Below are 21992 nucleotides of genomic sequence, written 5' to 3'. Positions count from 1 at the left end.
GTCTAACCATCTTTACAAACAAATGAATCCCATGCCTGAGATACACCGAGCAATAATCTGCTGTTCTTCATATGCTCCATGTTGCTTTTGATAATTACGCACCCTCTGCTTAGAATATGGCCTTTTCCATTATGCTAATTTGCAAGGCTTGACTCGATTCTTCTTCCCTTGGGGTTTCTCTGACTTCTTCAGATTTAACTGCTTCCTTCTTTTTGCTCTTACCTTATTTTGGAATATTTCTCTCCCAGCACCTATGATCCTCTATATCACTTATTTATTTACATGTCTCTCTCACTCCTCCATACTCTGAGCAGCCTATAGGCACGTGGAAATGCTACCACCTCATTCAGATTCTGGCAAGAGTAAATCCTCATTTTTTGTTGGTTCATCAAATGAAATAATTAATTCAAAAATCTGTGAACTATAACACTGGGAGACCATATTCACAAATTCTATAAGGAACATACAGGTTAAGAAGCTAATAAGCTTTAGAATGAAACAGAGGGCTTCCCTGGTGGCGCAGTGGTTGAGAATCTGCCTGCCAATGCAGGGGACACGGGTTCGAGCCCTGGTCTGGGAAGATCCCACATGCCACGGAGCAACTAGGCCCGTGAGCCACAACTACTGAGCCTGCGCGTCTGGAGCCTGTGCTCCGCAACAAGAGAGGCCGCGACAGTGAGAGGCCCGCGCACCGCGATGAAGGGTGGCCCCCGCTTGCCGCAACTAGAGAAAGCCCTCGCACAGAAACGAAGACCCAACACAGCCAAAAAAATAAATAAATAAATTAATTAATTAAAAAAAGAGAATGAAACAGAGGTTTAATCACAACATTGTAGTATAAATGGAATATAAAAATAGTGTAAATTGATGCCTTTTCCACTTAAATCGCATATTCTTACATTACTCCAGATAGGATTAAAAAGTATCATTTAGGAGCACCTACTATATACCACATCTTACTGTAAGAACTTTTCATGTATTAATTTGTTTAATTCTCCTAACAACCCTGTGAGTTCGGTATTATTATCAGCCTCATTTACAGTTGAGGAAACTGAGGCTAAGTGAGGCTGACTACCTTACTGAAGATCACACTGTTAGCAAGGAGTAGAGGTGGAATACAAACCCAGGCAGTCTGCCTCAAAAGTCCACACTCGTCGCTAAATTGTACTGCCTAGTCTATAAATGGTCTTCTCTTTCAAAGCCAATTATATGTCCATATAGTGTATTTTTCAAAATCATGAATCTAACACTTCAGCCCCTAAGCCCTTTATACATTTTAAAGTTATATTGTGTATTAAAGTGTTTCGATTGCTTGAGAAGTGGCTATGCATAGAGACAATGTGCAGTAAAATCAGGCACGGATTTGGATTCTGCTTCTGCCACAGCAGCTATGTGACCTTGCTAAGCTTCATTTCCATCTGTAAAATGAAAATGATTTTTTTTGGTGGGAGGGGGATTGTTGAGAGGATAGAGTATGAGCATGTATGCCTGGTACGTAGAATTGTCCAACAAATGTTAAATTATCCTCCTTTCTCTCTCCCTCTCCCTGCCACCTTCTCTCTCTCAGCCTCAGTGACTTTATCTCTGAAATGGGAATTATGATATATTATAATATAGTATTTTATATACTTGAACATTAAATGATACATGCAAATGTCCCATTTGGAACCTGTCAAATAAAAAGTGCTATAGCTTCCCTGTTATTTCTGACTTGTTTAGGCCCCCAATATGTAGATAAAGCAGCTAAGAATCCAAACCAAGGATGCAAGAGTCCCATCTAGTGGTGGTTTAAGAAAAAAATCAAGACACCTAAGGATTATACTGCTTAAATGGTTGCCTAGAAAGCCTTGGGCTATTTTGTTTTATTCATTTCCCACCTTGAGAAATAATCTAATGTGGCTCACAGGGAAAGAGAAAGCAAAGCCTTGAACTGGATTCTTCTCTGTTCTTCCATTGTTCCAAGAATGTCCAAAATCTTTTCAGAGTGGATCCGCAGATTTCCGGTCTTGTTAAACTCATTATCTTCATTGCTGAACTACTCTGTTCCTAGATTTCTAAAAGGATGTGATTCAGCTCCTCAGTTAGGCATGATTTGACAGCCTAATGCTATCAGATGGATTCAGCAGTGTCGTTATGACTTAAGACCAATCTCTCGCAAGAACACCCATCAGTCAAAATCTATTACATTTGAGAGGTGACTTCCAAGAAGTCTAGCATGGTTTACATCTAATCTCAAATGATATCAGGAATGAGGTGGAAGTTCTGGTTAAGGTAAGGCTAGATCTAAAAGTAGTTGAAAACAGCCTTTCTGGGATCCCTGCCCCTCTGCTCCGTTACCCAGGAAAGTGCAATCCAGCGTAACTGCTAAATACCACCGTGACTGTTATGAGCTAACTGCATGTCTGTGTTCCCTCCAGATTCATATGTTGAAATCTAATCCTTGATGTGATGGAGGTGGGGACTTTGATAGGTAATGTGGTCATGAAGTTGGGGCCCTCATTAATGAGATGAATGCCCTGATAAGAAGAGGCCAGAGAGTTAGCTCACCCTCTTTCTGCCACGTGAGGACACAAAGCCAGCAGCCTATAATGAAGGAGAGGCCTCTCACCAGAACCCCACCGTGCAGGTATCCTGATATCCAACTTTCAGCCTCCAAAGCTGTGAGAAAGAAATTTCTGTTGTCTATTAACCACCGAATCTATGGTACTGTGTTTAAAGTAGCTTAAACTAAAACAGTAATATTCTGATTTCATGAGTTTAAAAGAAAATAATATATTCAGTATGATGACAATAAGGCAATACAAGAACAGACCACAGAAAACACTATCTTGTATAAACTCCCCACTGTTATCAAATCTTTTTATTATTTCAATCTTGTAATTGTATTGTCATAAAATGCAAGGTGACTGTTCAAATATTAATTGTTTTGGTGATTTCTTATAGCTCCCTGAGGTGATCTAACTAGGGAGATATTATGTTATTTGTGATAAATAATGCATTATTAAATAATTTTTATCAGAAAAAAGTCACCCAAGTAGAAATCATTTCCTTGAAAGACTAGGAGGTATTTGAAAATAAACAATAGTTTTAATTTTTTTGAGAGTTTAAAAACTAAGAATAAATATGCACTCAAAATTTTGCTATAGTGAAAATAAATATTTAATGATCTAAACCTGTTTAAATAGTAAAATAATCAGAGTAGAAAAATCTATTATTTTCCACTTTGTTATTTCAAGGCGTTAAGTGAAGGAAAAAAAAAAAAAACAACTAAAAACAAAACCTAAAAAAAATAAATAAATCAAAACGAAACAATGACAGTAACAAAAAACCCTTCTCTTGAAACACCTAAAATCTCCCTTATATATTCTATAAGGTTATCAAGTTTTCACAGATGAGTTCCAAGACAAAGTACATTATAAGAAATGGTTTTACAGAATGCAGTCAAAAGCAGTCATAGAATTCTCCACCTCAGATTAAAATTAAGCAGAAGTTTCTAATGACTAAGGTGAACCTATTATAAGTACCTATACTTTTAAAGACCTGGATTAACTAGGTTAATTTTGCTTAAAAATGCATAATATGACACCAGGACAGGAGAGAACTTTGAAAAGTCATTTAATGCATTAGTTACTATACCATGATGTGATAGTATCAACTTCTGGCAGGAAATAGGGCAAGGAATCTGAAATACTTCAATAAGCAGCTGCTAATGCCGAAAGTTAACTATTGCTCTTCTGAACATTCACCTCTAGTTCTGATCTATGTTTAGTAAGCCTGACTCTCAAACAGAAATTACCTATGTTTGAAGCAATCACCCAGGAGATTTCTGATTTCAAACTCTAAAAGAAAACAGAACAAAAAAAAAAAAAAAAGGAAAAAGTAGTTTGATGGCATAATGGTGCAGTCGAAAAAGTGAAAAGATTAGAGTCAGAGAGTGTAAGGTCAAATTCTTTCTTTGTTACGGACCTGCTGTCTGATAATGGAGTAGTCTCTTAATACTTTCGGGCTTAAAAATTCTTGTCTGAAAAGGGGGGATAATTACTTTCCTAACTGGGGATATATATTTTTTTCAGAATTAAATAATGATTAAATTGGAAGTTTCTAACACAGTATATAACCCATAGAGGTGCTCCGAAACGCGCTTTTAAATTTTTTTCTCATCACTATGACCGCATAGATTTCAGTGTAGGAAATGGGATTGGATAATCTGCCCTCATAACTTGAATGGTCATAACTGTATTGAAGTGATATTTGCATGTCCTGAAAAAGAATCTAAAAAAAAAAAAATTCACTGACAAAATAAGAGCATACACTTTTAATTCTCTTCCTATGCCCTTACTAATAATCCATTCTCCTCAATCAAGCTTAAGCAGGCCACCTATATTCCTGAAACAACTTCTAAACCTGTCCCTAGACTTGGACCAGCTAAGCTTTCTAATCTTCCTTGCCATGGCTTATTAGCGTATTTTGCTGCAGTCACTTTCCTAATTGGCAGTGGCTGACGCGGATGGGTCTAACAGCAGGAGGGAGGCTGGTGGGCTGGCAGCTTGCTGATTAGCATGTGCTGCCTTGTGCCAAAGTCAATTCTGGGATGCCAGGTGTGCAGCCTGTTAGCACTCTGCAGCCCATGCCTTGTGGAAGACAGGGATTTGGAACGAGGTTTGCAGAGACTGTCTTTGCCCTGCACAGGCTTTCTGTTCATTGGTTTCATATCCTGCTACCACCCAGACATTCTACTCCTGCTGGCACTTTCTCCATACTTTCCAATTAAAACTGTCCATGTCTCCTTCTAAGACTGCCCCCATTCTTTCGCCTAGATAGGCTGAAGCTGTATCCAGGTGATTTTCTGATTTTCTCTCTCTTTTTAAAGTTCTTTTCAGCTTGACTGAGGTATAATTGGCAAATAAAATGGTAATATATTTAAAGTGTACAGTGTGATGAATTGATATGCATTATGAAAGGATCCCCACCATAGAGTTACTTAACCTCATCTCACATATTTACCTTTTTTCTTTCTTTTTGGTGAAGACACAAGCTCTATTCCCTTAGCAAATTTCAATTAGACAGTACAGCATTATCAACTATAGTTACCATGTTATACGTTAGATCCTCAGACCTTATCCATCTTATAACTGAAAATTTGAACCCTTTTATCAGCCTCTCCCTAATCCCTCACACCCAGCCCCTGGCAACCGAGATTCTATTCTCTGTTTCTATGAGTTCAACTTTCTCTTTGCTTGGATTTTTTGCTCAATTCTTATGCAACGCTCTTTCCTATCTCTGCATGCCTTCATCCATAGACCACTTGGATTCACAGCACATTCTGCAGTATCCTTGGTTCTCAGAAAATACTCAGACTTGCTATTTGTTGAATATATAAAACAATAGAAGTATATGTTTACTTTAAGATTTAATAAAACCTGTACACATATTGTTTCAGGGATCCTCTTAGCATCCCAATGAGGTGGACAGCATAAGTTTTACATCTATTCATAGTGGAGAAAATCTAGACTTTACAGAGGTTACATGCTTGCTTAATCTAGAAGTGGAATCAGAACCTGACAGAAGCTCTCTTCATTCTTGGTGCAATATTCTTTCAAACATGTAGTTAAGCGCTCAACATTATTTGCTGTTTTATTTAATAATTTTATTTATTATTATTAGTTGTTTTATTATTATTATATTTATTACTTCAAATCTTGATTATCTCTTTATTAAACTACAATAACCTCATTATTAAGGGACTTTCTGCCCAGTAGGTGGCTGGTTTCTCAAAAGTTGAAGTGGAATGTTCTTCTTATCTGCCATTTTTATGATCACCTATAGTATGTGTTTCATGTAACGGGTACACAGAGCCCACTTTCTATAGAGCTTTCCTGAACTAAATGAAGAAGCGTGTTTTTCACTCACCAATTCCACTGTAAAAAAGATATTTCTAATATTAAATAACTTGTCTGACATGCTGGTGGAGGGGAGAAATGCTCCAGAGTAGGACTAATGTTGAGACCTATAGAGAATTAGACAATGATGAGGGCAACAGGATAAAGGGAAGGTAAGCATGAGGGAAGGGAGGAAGAAGACTAGTGACAATATTGAGAAAGGTATGAAGAAAGCAGATATATTGGTAACTCAAAATGATAGTCTAATAATTCAATATTTAATATTTGGTTTTATAATGTATACAGTTTACATAATATAGAATTTTAACCACACCCAAAGAGAGGTCAGACCTTTGCTCTCAGCTTCTGGGATGCGATTTCTAGGCCTGGAACGTCACACTTGCTAAGAGTGGCTTTGCCTGGGGGCTTTGGTGCAGCCCAATAGTGACAGTTGAATTTAGGGTGGGAGTTTGGGAACCTGCCATATCAGCTCTACCTCCTGAGGAGCTGGAAACTGAGATCAGCCACAAGACCAATCAACCATGCCCATGTGACAGAGCCCCAGGAAAGCCTCTGGACACCAAGGTGCAGGTGAGTTTCCTGCTTGGCAATATGTGCTGTCACATTATCAATGCCAGGAAAGTACTGCTGTCCCTGACTCCATGGGGAGAGGCCAATGAAAGCTCTGCATTTGGTACTTTGCCTGGACTCGACTCTATGTGCTCCTTCCTGTGGCTGACTTTAATCTGCATCTTTTCCCTGTAATAAACCATACCTGTGAGTGTAACAGCTTTCAATGTGTTCTGTGAGTTCTTCTAGTGAATTATCAACTCTGAAAGTGGTTTTGTGAACTCCCTGAACTTACAGTTAGTGTCAGAGTGATTACAGCCCTCTGCCCTGTGTTCCTTCTAAACTTCACAGTTGGCTAACCTATTGCAATGAATACGTTTTATTTGCTTATTTTTTTTCCCCTGTATCCATGCAACCTTCTTTTGGAAACAGCACTCTGATTCCCTAATTTTAAAAATTAGGAAAGTACCCCACTTGACACTTTTAGTCCCTATAATTTTGCTAACCTAACTCTCGTTGAACTCACAAATGTGTTTATCTATACTATCTATCTATCTATCTATCATCTATCTATCTATCTATCTATCATCTATCTAAAATCATTTTCCATTTACTTATTGCCTCAGTTTAACCTACTTAATTGACCATCAGCTTAAAAAGAGGTAAAAATAACTGCCCTCTTGAAATTTAAATTCTTGTCGGGGAGGCAAATTAAACAAAAATATATTTTTTTTCTATAGAATATTGGAAGATGATATGTGCAATGGAAAAAAAAAAAACATAGAATAGGACCAGCGAGAGCAGAAGATTCAGGATTGGGAAGCAGTTCACACTTTTAAGTTCGATTGTCAGGTAGGTCTCTTCAAGAAGATGACATTTTAGAAAAGCCTGAAGGAAATGAAGGAATTAGCCACACAGATATCTGGGAAAAGAGAAACCCAAGCAGAGGGAAAAGACAAACCTTAGAGGTGAATGGCTAGTATATTCATGACATAAGAAAGAGGCCTGAGTGGATGTTAGGGGAAAGGAGGTCATAGGAGGGGTGTGAACCTGTCCATGATGATTGTATCAGGGATAAGAATGTGACCCATGTCTAACCAATAAGACTCAATTATGCGACTTTGAGATGGGATGCACATCTAAGATGTTGTTTCTTATGGATATCTATACAAGCTCAGGATTAATTAAGAATAAAGTTAACAAAGAGGCTTAAGTCAGCTGGACTTGAGCTTCATTTGACATAATAAAGGAGACTCGATTAAAAACTGAACACACACTGGCATATTTCACTTAAATACAGGAATATCAAAAATTCTGAAATTCCCTTCAAACAATTGAACACTGATGATATGAATATCAAAGAAGCTGGATAACTGCCCAGGTACCTCTTACCTAGAGGTTTATAGAGTTCATAACTCCCAAAATATGCCATCTTGGGATATCCAACCTAAACTAAAACAAGATCTGACCACTCTTTACCTATTTATTGATAAGAAGGAAAGAATTAAGTATTAGACAATAAATAGTAATAATAATAGCAAACGATTACATAGAATTTACTATGTGCCAGAATTGTTCTAAGTGTTCCATGTGTCTATGAATGTATGTGTGTGTGTTGATTCCCTAAAATACCTCATGAGGTAGATATTATAATCCCAGTTTTACAGAGGGATGAAACTAAGGTACAAAGAGGTTAAAAAGACTTTCCATAGCTTACCTTATTTGATCATAGAAGAGCCAGATTTTGAACCAAGATACAAACATACCTTGGAGATATTACAGGTTTGGTTCCAGACCACCACAATAAAGTGAATATCACAATAAAGCAAGTCACGTGGAATTTTTCGTTTCCCAGTGCATGTAAAAGTTATGTTTATACTATACTATAGTGTATTAAGTGAGAAATAGTATTGTCTTAATTAAAAAATACTTTATTGCTTAAAAAATGCTAAGCATCATCTGAGCCCTCAGTAAATTGTAATCTTTTTACAATGGTAACATCAAAGGTCACTAGTCACAGATCACCAAAACAAATATAATAATAATAAAAAGTTTGAAATATGGTGAGAATTACCAAAATGTGACACAGAGACATGAAGTGAGCAAATGCTGTTGGAAAAATGTCACCAATAGACTTGCTTGATGCAAGGTTGCCACAAACTTTCAATTTGTAAAAAATGCAACATCTGCAAAGTGCAATAAAGTACAGTAAAACAAGGTATGCCTGTGCTCTGATTCCAGAATATGTGCTCCTAATCATTTCATGACCTTCATAGCAAACTGCTATTTTTTTCTTTTTTTTTCTTATTGTAGTAGAAACCACTAGCTGCCAATCCAATATTTAGTCAATCATAATATTGGAACACTGAACTTATTCAGGGTGGCAATTTCTCAGACTCTCCGGTTATGAGACCAAGTTAGGCTAATAATATATAAATAGAGATTGCTTGAAGGGACTTCTGGGAAAGCTCATTAATGGCAAACACAGAGCTGGAAGAGGTCTTTTGCCCTTTTTGCTTACTCCTTCCTGTTCCTGGATATGAATGTGATGCCTGGAGCACCAACAGCCTTTTTGGACAATGAAGCAAAAAAACTCCATGCTAGGGATATAAAAGAAGAAAGATGAAAAGAGACAGACTGCCTGATGCCCATGATATTATCATATTAATCTTGGAGGATCTACTTGAGGATTTTTTTCACATGAAAAAAAAGAAACACCTCATATAATCAAGCCACTATCTTTTGTATTCCCTAACATAAGCAGTCAAACTGAATCATGGAAATCTGTGATCTAAGTAGAAAAATGAGCAATCCAAACATATCCCTTCTGGAGTTTTAATTACTCCAAAAATATTAGACAAGCAGGTAAGTCACTTGCAAATGCAATGAACTTTGTATGTACAAACTTTGCAGTATAATGCATTTGAACTCCCTGTACTCTTTTACCAGACAAACATACACCCTAACAGATGTTTGTTATTTGGTTTTAGTTCTTAATAGAAAAAACTCTCTATTCCATACTGAATATAATATTAAGACAGAAATACCAGTACATATTTCTTATATATAAACGTATTCATATACTCATATGTTCATATATTAATGTGTAGTAATATATTCATAGATAAACTTACTCATCAATTTGAAAAATGATTTGGCTTCAAATATACAGACAATAATTGGCAAACTCGTTATCATTATTCTTATTTATAGGAAGTTCTGAAGAATGTTAAGCAACTAAAAAAACCATAAGCCACAATTTCACAAAATAAGCTATATGTTTATACAAACACAAAATGAGGTTTGTACATTGCAAATACATTGTTTAGTCACAGGAGCCTTGAAAGCACAAAACCTGAGGTTTAAGGTTAGAAGTTTCCCAAGTGCTTTCTGGTACCGTTGGCAACAGAGAACAACTACCTCATCATAAGGGTGTTTGGTTTTGTTCAAGGACATACCCCAAACATCTAGAACCATGTGATAAGTAGGTGCTCAGTAAGTATTTGTTGGTGTTGAATGAAATGGACGTAAGCACTCAGAGAAAGTCAAAGGAGGTTTTCCTCATCTATCATTGCAAGATATGTACACAGCCCCTTTGAAGCAATATCTTTGAAAAATATCAAGCTGCCCCTACAACCACAAAATAAATGCAATATAAAAAAAAACTGAATAGATAAAACCCAATACAATGGAACAAAGTTTCTAATATCGAAGGAGTGCACATTCTAATTTCAACTCCTCTGCCTGCTGTCTTATTTGCTCTGTTTTCTTATTCTATTGACAGCATGAAGTCAGACCTCAAAAGCTGAGAAATTTGGCATCTGTGTCCCAGGGCATATTAATTTCTTAACTGTAATAGTTGTTGTTGTTGTTGTTTTAACTTGGGGGGTTACCCACCACAGAAAGCCTCTGAGGCAGGAGGAGGGCAGATGATTTAATGATATCTTGTAGACCTGATTTAATGGTAATCAGCTTGTAGACCTGACTGTGGATTCAGGGAGAGAAGTTTGGAGATGGTAGACACTTTGCTTCAGTAACTGCTGTGCATCGGTCAGAGAATGATGTTAAGGAGGCAGAAAACAGTGAAAGATAGAATGGGGGTGGAGAATAAAGAGGCTGGGCAGGTTTCAAATCTCATTCCACACGGGATGTAGGATTTTTAGCTTTTACTTTCACACACATATACACATACACTCACATGGAATTATATTTATTACAAATTTTACACAGAATAACTTGTAGAGATAATACTAAGAATGCCTTTACCACCTAACAGTTTATATTTACATGACAATATGACTTTTGGGTCCTTAAACCTGTATTGTAAATCATTCATATACAAATGAATTTACACATTTAAGTATAGCCTGGATTTTTAACTTTGTATGTGTTATTTTTATAATCAGTCTTTAGAAACTTTTGTACATTTGTTATAGTTGAACCTAGTAGCTTAGACACTAACACATTCTGTTGATTCACTGTTAAATATTTATCCATCTATTTATCTCTCCTTATACTTAGGTAGTCTTCTACTGGTTTTTTTTAAACATATGCCTCTATATGATTTATGCTATAAAATCTCTGTCTTTATTTACCTCAATGCAATATTTTGTTTTCCTTACAACCTTTATTAAGCAAATACTTCATCATTTAATTTTATCTGGTATGCTGTATATTTATATACAAATTTAGATCTTTCTGGAATATCAACTCTGTCCTAATCATTTCCTTTCTGTTATTAATTATTATGTAATTTTCCCTAAAAATTTATTTTCTGTATTATTTATGTTCTGAAAATCATGTAACCTTATTTTTCAAGTCATTTGAATGGAAGTTTTCTCATATTTTTAGCCATATCAGTTTTTTTTTGTCTTTGATTCAATAATTTGCAAATTTTGAAATAGATATCTAATAAGATTCCTAAATCCTGGGAAATCCTTGGTGTGCTCATCAATGTTGTTTTTTTTAATTCGTGACTTAAAAATTATTTTACGGAGATGAAATTCACATAATATGCAATGAATTATTTTAACGTGTACAATTCAGTGGCATTTATGCATTCACAGTGTTCTGCAACCATCATCTCTCTCTAGTTTCAAAACTTTTTTATCACCCTAAAACACCCTGTTCTTACTACAAAATCACTTCCCATTTTCCCCTGCATCCATCCACTGGCAACCACTAAACTGCTGCCTGTCTATGGATTTGCCTATTCTGGATAATTCATATGAAAGGAATCATACAATATGTGACCCTTTTCATCTGCCTTCTTTTACTTAGAATGACGTTTTCGAGATTCATACATGTTGTAGCATGTTATCAGTATTTAATCCTTTCTATAGATGAATAATATTCTACTGTAAGTATATACTACATTTTGGTTATCCATTCAACCACAGAAGGATATTTGGGTTGTTTCCATCTTTTGACTATTAGAAATGATGCTGCCATAAATACCTGTGTACAAGTTTCCATGTAAACATATGTTTTCATTAATCTTAGGTAATACCTAGAGGTGGAATTGTTGGATGATATGGTAATTCTATGTTTAATCTTTTGAGGAACTGCTGAACTGTTGTCCACAGAAGCTGTACCATTTTATATTCCCCCAGCAATATGAATGTTTCTATTTCTCTGCGTTCTCTCCAATATTTATGTCCTTTTGTTTTGTTAATTATTATGGCCATCCTAGTATGCATAAAATGTACTTTATTGTGGTTTTGATTTGTGTTGCCTTAATGTATAATGATATACATCATTTCTTGTGCTTGTTTGCTATTTGTATATTTTCTTTAGAAAAAAGTCCGTTCAAGTTCTTTGCCCATTTTTTAAAATCAGGTTGTTGGTCTTTTTGTCTTTGAGTTGTAAGAGTTCTTTATTTATTCAGGATATTAAACCCTTATCAGGTATATAATTTGCAAATATATTCTCCCATACGTAAGTTGTCTTTTGACATTATTGATAATGTTATTTGAGATACAAAAGTTTTCAATTTTAGTGAAATCCAATTTATCTATTTTTTCTTTGTTACTCATGCTTTTGATGTCAAACCTAAGAATCCATGGCTAGATCCAAAGTCATAAAGATTTATCCTATATTTTCTTCTAATAGTTTTATACTTACAGATTTTACATTAATGCTTTGTATCCATTTGAGTTAATTGTTGTATCTGGAGTGAGGTAGGGGTCCAGCTTCATTCCTTTGCACATGGTGGTCATCCAGCTGTCCCAGCACCATTTGGTGAAGAGACTACTATTTCCCCACAGAATGGTCTTGGCACCCTTGTTGAAAATCCATTGGCCATAGTTGTTTGTTTGTTTGTGGACTCTCAATTTTATTCCATTGCTCTATATGTCCATTCTTATGCCACTACCACACTGTTTTGAATAATGTAGCTTTGTACTAGGTTTTGAAGCTGGGAAGTATGAGTCCAGCAATTTTTTTTTTCTTTTTCAATATTGTTTTGGCTATTTGGAGCCCCTTGCAATTTCATATGAATTTGAGGATTGGAATTTCTGCAAAAAAAAAAAAAAAAAAAAAAGCCACTGGGGCTTCCCTGGTGGCGCAGTGGTTGAGAATCTGCCTGCTAATGCAGGGGACACGGGTTCGAGCCCTGGTCTGGGAAGATCCCACATGCCACGGAGCGGCTGGGCCCGTGAGCCACAACTACTGAGCCTGCGCGTCTGGAGCCTGTGCCCCGCAACGGGAGGGGCCGCGATAGTGAGAGGCCCGCGCACCGCGATGAAGAGCGGTCCCTGCACCGCGATGAAGAGTGGCCCCCACTTGCCGTAACTAGAGAAAGCCCTCGCACGAACCGAAGACCCAACACAGCCAAAAATAAAGAAATAAATAAATAAAGTAGCTATAAAATTAAAAAAAAAAAAAAAAAAAAAAAAAAGCCAAATTTGTAAATATAGTCAAGGGTGCTTTTAAAAAAAAAAAAAAAAAAAAAAAAAAAGCCACTGGATTTTTTACAGGTATTGAATTCAATCTATAGATTGCTTTGGGGATAATTCCTATCTTAACAGTATTGTCTTCCTCTCAAAAAACATGAGATGTCTTTCCATTTAATTAGGTCTTCTTTAATTTCTTTCAACAAAGTTTTATAGATTTTAGTGGACAAGTCTTTTACCTATGTGGTCAAATTTGTTTCTAGGTATTTTATTATCTTGGATACCATTATAAATGAAATAATTTTTTAAATTTCCTTTTGAATTATTCTTTGCTAGTACTGAGAATAAAATTGATTTTTCTCCATTGATAATAAGAATAGCCAACAGTTATATAGCACATATTAAATGCCAGGCATTGTTCTAAGAGCTTACACATGTCTATAGTCTCAAAACGCTATAGTCTATAAGATAAAGGTACACTATCTTAGCATGGCCTACAAGGACTTCCCATTAGGCCTCAAGCTATACTTCTATCTGTATGTATATCAACTGACACTGAAACAGCTCACTATCACTGAATACACTATGTTCTTTCATCCTTCAATGTCACTGCACACTTTATCCTTTTTTGGCTAAGATTCTTGTCCCATATCATCTGTCTGGCAAACTCCTACTTATCCTTCAAGAATTAGCTCGAATGTTGACTCAGCTACTTAATCAGTTCTTTTAGGGAGGATCCATGCTGCTGTCTTTTTTAATGGCTTGTATGTGCCTCTTTTATAATGATTTCATCTTGTGTTGCCATTATCTTTCCTGCTTATTCTGGTGCCCTCCACTGTACAGAGATAGTTGAATGCAGTGCCCTCCACTGTACAGAGATAGTTGAATTTTATATGTTTTTGAACCTTTAGGGTCTGATGCCATATCCAACGTAGTAGATTCTCAATAAAGCTTTCCTAGATGAATGAGTGGACCAAATACACAAAGGTGATCTACTTTGTCACAAAATGTACTCATCCTAGTTCATATATCCAAAAAGCAGTAACAAAATTCCCCTGCATGGTTTAAATCAAGAAAATTAACTTTGTTATTAAACACACTACTGGTAGCGAATGAGGGAGTCTTTTTCTCCCCCTCTTTCCCTTCCTGCCTTATTCTCTCTCACTTAAAGTACTAAGGTCATTTTTGTTCATCTAAAAACCAAACAAAAAAAATGAAATGAAATAAAATAAAATAAAATAAAATAAACATAGCTTAGAAATATGGTACTGTTATACTTTACATTAAAACCTCTAAGAATATTCTCCTTATACTAACATGGAAAGAAACATTGATAAGCAAAATGATTTAACAGAAAGAAGACAATGTAATTCAGAAGATTTGAGAACTTCTTATATTCCTTTTTAAGAGTGTGACACTGATTCTGTATTGTACCTCTCTGAGCCTCAGTTTCCTTATCTATAAGGCAAAACGAATACTCCCTGCTCTGCACTCCACAAACTACTGGGGTGAAGATCAAGAGAGATAATGCTTTTGAAAGAAAGCCATGAAACAAAATGTGCTGTACAGCAAAGTATGTAGTTATTCACTCACCAAACACAGTTCTTGCCGGCACAGATTCTCTGTTAAGCCAGAATGACACTTGGGAGAGAATAACAGTCATGATGCAAGGCAGATATGTCTGAATCACAAAATACCCAATTTTTCTTTTCAAGTGGAAATGAGCTGTCATTACGGTATATTCACCTAGAAGAAAAATTTAAGAAGCTTAAGAAACTGTAATAGTCAATAGTTGGAACATTTTGGAAATGAAAGGGATTAGGCAAAGAACAGTCCCTGATTTAAAAAAGGAAAGAATTTGCCCCATATATGACATGGAAAGTATATAACATTAAAATGCCCACTTAGCATAGCAAGAGTATTTAAAAGAAAATTTTCATATGACCAAAAAATTTGAATGGCATGTGTATCGTGTGGAATTTGTTTTTCTCTCTAGGTCATGCTTACTGACCAAGGGATAGAGGATTCATAAATGCTCTCTGACCATGGATTATCTTACTTGCTCAGGTTCTCATCCCCTTTGGTCCCAACCTCAAGCCTCTGTTTTGACCGTTTCCAGTCCAGTCCTCTCCGGCTCTTTAAAGTATTGATCTCTGACCACATCTCCAAGACTGATCTCCTGGCCCAGATTTTCTACTTTTAATCTTGCCACCAATTCTGAATTTATGTGTTAATGCCTGCTCTAATATAGTGGGGTCAGTTCTATCTGATACTCATAGCTACCTTCCTTTCTGTTCTCTGGGTTTACATCTGCCAGATGTGAGATCATTCGTTCATACAGCTGCTTTTTCTTAGAAAGGGCTTTAGCTTTCCCACACAGACCAATAGTAATTATCCATAATCAAGAGTTGAATAGTCATAGCTTATCCAGAATAGGGGGAAAAGAATTAGAAAGTGAGGGAAATTGTAACACTGTGTGAAGGTAAAATTGGCTTGTCTCAAAAGACACACATGTTTTGAATTGGGAGCATAAGTTAGACTAGTGTTTTTTAAACTTTAATGCACATCTTGGTATCTCCTTGAAATCTTGTTAAAGTGCAGATTCTGACTTAGTAAGGAGTCAGGCCTGAGATTCTGAATTTCTAAAAAGCTCCCAAGCACAGTCTGCTGCCTCTTCTTAGACCTCAGGCGCAAAAGGTTTTAAGCAAACTGACATTTCCAACGACGTTAACCCATTAATCTTCTTAGGAACTAGCTTTTCTTTAGACTCATTTTACTAACCTGTACTGGATTTAATTGTCTCCTTCCCAATTGATTGGCCCAGCAGATCATACTGATTTAACCTAGAGCCATCAGGAGCAACTTGTACAGAATCAGATGCATTGTATGTCCAAATGTAAGTGACCTCCGAGGTTGTATACGCATCTGTAGGAAATCAGGAAAAAAATCTTTTTAAGCATTTTAGTAAGAACTATCAATAACATCCAGCATCAAAGGTTACATATTTCATAGAATTATTGTTTACTATAAAAATTGATATTTTTTAGGGCAAAAAAGTGTCTTTGAAATTTGCAACTTCAATATGAAGGGTGTGAAGCAGACCAAGAGAGACAACCATGACCACAAGAGTATTTTCACTGTAACCACTTTGAGAGATGAAGAGCAAATTTCTCTTTAGATCCTGCAAAAATCACTGGGCCCTGAGATGGTTAACACATCCTCCATATTCCCAAGGTAGTAGATGACGGCATTGCAGTAAACAGGTTATGAATGCCCAAGGCTCATTTAACCAGTTTATTTAGAAATAATAATCACTCATGAAAAACTTATGTCCATGTGAGAATAATGATGAGAAGTATTGTGTTTATTTTAGGTATTATTTTTGTAGTTAGTTTCGTAGGTTTTTCTTCAAAACGTTCACCTAGTTAAGAATTAAATGACTTAACTATCATAATACAATGCATTTCATTAGAAGGATGAGAATTTTGCAGAATATGCAAAATAATTCAGAATGCTATAGTTTCGTAAGTTGAAAACACTTTTTTAAACCTGTTCATTTTAAAATTAATTAATGCACACAGATCTCACTGAACTATACTTGCATAGCATCCTAATTAAGCTATGGATTGGCAGGAGGAGACAAATCACATACAGACCAAGTATAATTTTCTGATTTATTTGGCCAAGGATACAGAACTAAGCAGAAGTGAGATGACTCTAACGCTGGAGGGCAGGCAGCCTATCTTGTCTCAGTACTTCTCTGGCCCTGGCATTTCCCTTGCGCCTGTAGGGGGAACAGCTGACCTCTCCGTGCGGGCAGAGTCTCTCCACAGTTGAATAACCAGACAATTCCAGCTGTACTACTGACCTTTCAAAGAACTTCTATGCACTTTTGCTCAAGGGAATGTTTAGAAATATTAGTTACTCCTGGTCCTTGAGCAAAACTCAGCATCACAGTCACATTTTCAACTGAGGGAGAGAAAGAACCAGCCGTCTCCAGCAATATCTCTGCCTCTAGCTCTCCAGGACACTGGAAAAGCTCATTTACCTGCCATCTAATAGGTTTTCTAGGTTAATACCATTGTTCTGGGGTGGTTCTGGTACTTACCTTGATCTAAAGTCTGTGATCACAAATCCATTACCACTTAAGCATTAGTTACAATAAAGTGAATGTTGTGTCTTATTCACTGTGTGGTCTTTTAATGGCATACCACAGTGTTGTCTGGTTTTCAGAATGTTACTAGTAAATGTTAATATCAGTGAAATACATGTATACACCTACATCCACAAATAATTATATTATGTGAAACAATTTTTGAAACAGCATTCTAAAAAAGTATGTATGTATGTATATTATTATACATACTTCATATCGTCATATGTATATATATGTATTTGTTTTAATAGCAGATCTATTCCTACAGCTTGCATATGAATGAATTCAGTTACCCTAAGGTCTAAATTTTTATTAATTAATTTCAATTAGTTGATCATTGATGATTCTACTGTTATGTATAAATAAGTAACATTAGTAATGTGTATAACTAGCAATGCATTTGCAGATCATCAAGTGGCCTTCTCTTCAATAAAATTTCAAATGACACAGAATTTAATAAACCAAAAAGACATCACATGCTCCAGTTCATATCAGAAGGCCTCAGAGTACTCAGTAGTTGTGGATCTTAATAAATTATGAGGTTTTATTTTAAGCAATTATAATAATTCCACTTTTGAATTTTGACGTTTACCTTTAAACATAAATAAGAGAAGATGAAACTCTACAAACATAGGTGACATTTTAAAGAAACTAGTAAGAGACTAATGGGAGGGACTCTATCTTACTCATATCTATACTTCTTGCACCTGGCACAATGCCTGTCACGAGGAAAATGTTCTCACTTCATTCTTGCTAGATTAATCAATAAACTCATAGTATTTTAATTCTGTTATTTACTGTTATGAAAGATGGAAATCTGTATAGAAGCCTAAGAATATGTTAAAGAAAATGACTGATCCTGCCCATGTCTTTTATAAAAAAGCAATTATTTAATTTCATTTTTTAGGCAGGAATGTTTTTTAGATTGGGGGTCTGGTGAGAGAAGAGAGAGCAGAAAGTTAAGCAATGCAGATTAGAGGCATTTCCTGGCCTACCAACACACATATAAACTTGGAGACCATTGTGATTTTTCAGTGAAGTACAAAAGGAGAGAAAGACAAATTTCTTTATAAATTCCATATCTAGATTAGGTTTCCATTAAATAATTTTATTTAATTTTATGCAATAATCCATTTTAAGTCCTAATCTGCATTAAACATCAAATGCATACCGACCGATTCTTAATATTTGATAACCAAAACAATCCCCAAATCATTTTTATCCAAAAAGAAAATTTATAATTTCTTTTGGGATAATGCCCAGGATACTCTTAGATTTCCATTCAGGAAGTTTTAAATCAAATTAAACAGCAAGGAATTATATAAAGATGTGAGGCAATGGGAATAACGCAAAACGAAAATGAATTCAAAATTTTAAATTAGTAGAAAAGATGCTTCTTTTATTTGAGAACAATGATAAAAAGTTCCAGAAATTCTATCATTTGTGGGGACACAAGGGAGTTTTTTAAATAAGTGAGGAGTAAATGACTAGAAGAAAAAGTCATGGCTGCTTCTGCTAAAATTTGTTATGCCAGCATTTTAAGTTTTGGGTTGGCTTGTTAGTCTATACACCATGCTCGTGTCCATACTATTAACACTATGTCTCAAGTACCTACTATTGGCAAGGATAAATAAAAGAAAATACAACTTTTTTACTCAATGTGTCAGAAAATAAATATAGAGAAAACTAAACAAAAACAATTGCTTCAATAAAAAATGCCTAACAGTAAGCTCTGTGTGTTGCCTGCATCACTTCTAGATACAGAAAACCATATTCTCAAATGTACAATATTACACTACTCTGAAGATGCACTCTAAGGGATTTTAAAATTTCATTTAAAATATTTTCAGGTGTATTTATTTCAAATTCAGAATTGAGACATCATACGTCATTTATATTTGGTGTCTTAATGGCACTAACTTGTCCACTGAAAAATGCTTTTCCTTCTTAGACCATTACTGCATCTTGAATAAATCCTTTCCTTGGTATGAAGGCTTTTCAGTTTTCTATTTAATGCCATTTATGCAATGCAAATGAGTTTTTCTCTGCTGCATCTGCTGTAGTTTTTCCAGCATCATGTTTACTTTTATAACATGATTGACTATCTTAAATAATCTTCGAAGAAGTGCCAGTACTGAAGTGATAGTTTCCGTGGAAAGAAAAAAGGCTTTATAGCTAAACAAAGAGGAGATTCTCAAAGAAAATAAAGAGCTGACACCTTTCGTAAGATTGAACAGAACAAACAAGATTGAACTTCTCATTCCACAAAACTATGGCCATCAATAAAATTAGAGGGTTTTGCATTCATATTAGCCACCATTCTTCTCTTTTCTTTCACTTGATACAGTCTGTGGGGAGAAGGCACATTATTCAGTCATACATATTTGTATCAGGTGAGAGTACTGCATTTCTATGAAAGAGAATGAAAAGTCAAAACTGCCCAGAATGGACAAAGATGGAGGTGCCAGCAAGAGCAAAGGTTTCTGGAAAGGTCAGGCTATGGAACACACAAAAGAGAGAAGCTGCTTAGCTGTGTCCATGAATTTATCCTGAACCTGCCCTGAATGCCCTGTGGGCCTAGGGAGATGATTTGACCTTCCCTCTTTTCAATTATTCTGGGAGAGCTAATGCTTCTGCTTGACATATAAGATACAACCTCAGTGACCTAAAGAACAGCCAAACGCACAGAGCCTTTTCTGAAATATTTTATGTACACAGAAAGCGCCCACATGTAGCAATCGACTTACATCATCTCCTTCAAATTTATTTTAGAAAGAAACTTTCCTTCCATTATTAGAAAGTAGAAAGGTAATTAGAGATCCAGCTTTTTTTTTTCACCTATTCTCTGTTGCCATTTGCAACAGGCTGATCACTACTTTAACAAACAAGTGAATCTATCCTTAACATTTCATTCTTAGTTGAAAAAAAGCCATTTATTTTGCATTTTTAATGGGTTAGCACTTGAAAAAGAAGGTAAATGACATATTCCTGACCTTCAAGGAGCTCCCAGTCTACTTTTTCACATTGATAAAAACACAGGGTGTTCTTTATTAGCAGTAAAGCAAATGACAAACACAATGATTAAGATATGATATTTGAGAGTACAATAGGGCTAGCCAATTGATTACTTGAGGGAAATCAGTATGTTTTTTATTTCTGCATCTTATTGGGCAAGTACTAAGCATCCCATCATATGAGAAGAAAGTATACAATTAAGTTGTGCTGCTGACTATCCCTGATTTTATTGACCCAAACCATGTACCTTCGTCCCCATACTTACAGCTGCCAAATTTCAGAGGACATGAGTGGGCATCCATTGGGAAATCCTCCAAGTGCATTGGACATTCAGCTTGAACTGTAAGCCTAAAAGTCAAAATTCCACTCTTTGTTTACATAAATTGGCAAGTCAAGAAAAATCACTACTTATTGTGGTCAACAGAATTAATGATGAGGTAGGACCCTCATTAGGGCATCTGATGAGGCTAATTCACATTTAAATACGCTTTTGTTCTTTCACATTTAGGCGATCCTTCAGAAGACATTTGCACCTACAAAATCTGAGCTCAAGTAACAATATTTATTTAAAAATATACTTTAAGCATTTTGTACTATATGGTTAGTTAAGAAGTTACATACACATTTTTGAAAGTTATTTTCCCATTAACTTCAGTATTAACATTTGAAATCTTAAAGAAAAAAATGAAAAAAAACCTCTGTCATAAAAAGAATGCTATTTTCTCCCAACATTCCATCAATAACCATATAGCAAAATTGATATAGGAATTCAAAATTGCCTCAGAGAAGCACCCTTCAAAATTATGTAAGTTGTAAATGAATATCATATACTGTATATAGATACATATATAGAAATATAAATATAGACATAGTTACATATATAGATATATCTCCTAGAAATATCTTGTTGAGACTAGACTATTCAAATTATGGGCACAGGTTATGAATGTTAAAGAAATATTTTTTTTGTATATACGTGATCACATTAAAGAGTAATCATAGCAAATTTGTTTTAAAGAAAATTATCAACTATTCCATTTCAGACAAAGGTAAATTAGATAAAATAGGGACTAAACTGAACTTATGGAAGAATCTCTGACAATGAGTAAAACAAATGTAACCAACAATTTAATTATAGCTTATATACTTCCAAGAGAGTATTTAAGTAGAACCCTACACAATATTTTTCCAAACCCCAAATTTCCAATCATTGTCTTAATTCACAGGACTAATTAACGTGTAAAATCAAGGGGGATATGGTATCTATATTGCAAGATTCAGAGAGAGAAGCAGAAAGAATAGCTAACTTGCATTTTAGGCAATGGTCATTTAGCAATGAGAACTTAAGAGTTTTTTTCTTTAAAGATCAGGACTGTATTATTGCCCCTTCTTAAATAACTTTCACAATTGAAATCCAACACTTAACATTTCATATGAAATAATACATCAAATGCTTGGAATACACATCTGTCTATATAC

The 21992-nt window shown here is 35.4% G+C and overlaps 1 protein-coding gene across 3 annotated transcripts in view; it reads right to left on the bottom strand.

The window, feature by feature from the left end:
• The window catches only part of GABRA2 (gamma-aminobutyric acid type A receptor subunit alpha2), a 119492-nt gene that overhangs the window by 29814 nt on the left and 67686 nt on the right, over positions 1–21992 (bottom strand). For all 3 annotated transcript variants that reach the window (XM_028166136.2, XM_007180743.2, XM_007180744.3), the window contains 3 exons: positions 20779–20861; positions 16124–16267; positions 14936–15088 (listed from right to left, as the gene is read on the bottom strand). In XM_028166136.2, the coding sequence (XP_028021937.2) occupies positions 14936–15088; positions 16124–16267; positions 20779–20861 (380 nt within the window). The remainder of the gene's footprint in view (positions 1–14935; positions 15089–16123; positions 16268–20778; positions 20862–21992) is intronic.

The sequence above is a fragment of the Balaenoptera acutorostrata genome, chromosome 5 (genome assembly GCF_949987535.1).
Source record: "Balaenoptera acutorostrata chromosome 5, mBalAcu1.1, whole genome shotgun sequence".
Taxonomy (NCBI): domain Eukaryota; kingdom Metazoa; phylum Chordata; class Mammalia; order Artiodactyla; family Balaenopteridae; genus Balaenoptera; species Balaenoptera acutorostrata.
Note: the sequence above shows the minus strand (reverse complement) of the source record. Positions and strands in the feature narration are given on the sequence as shown.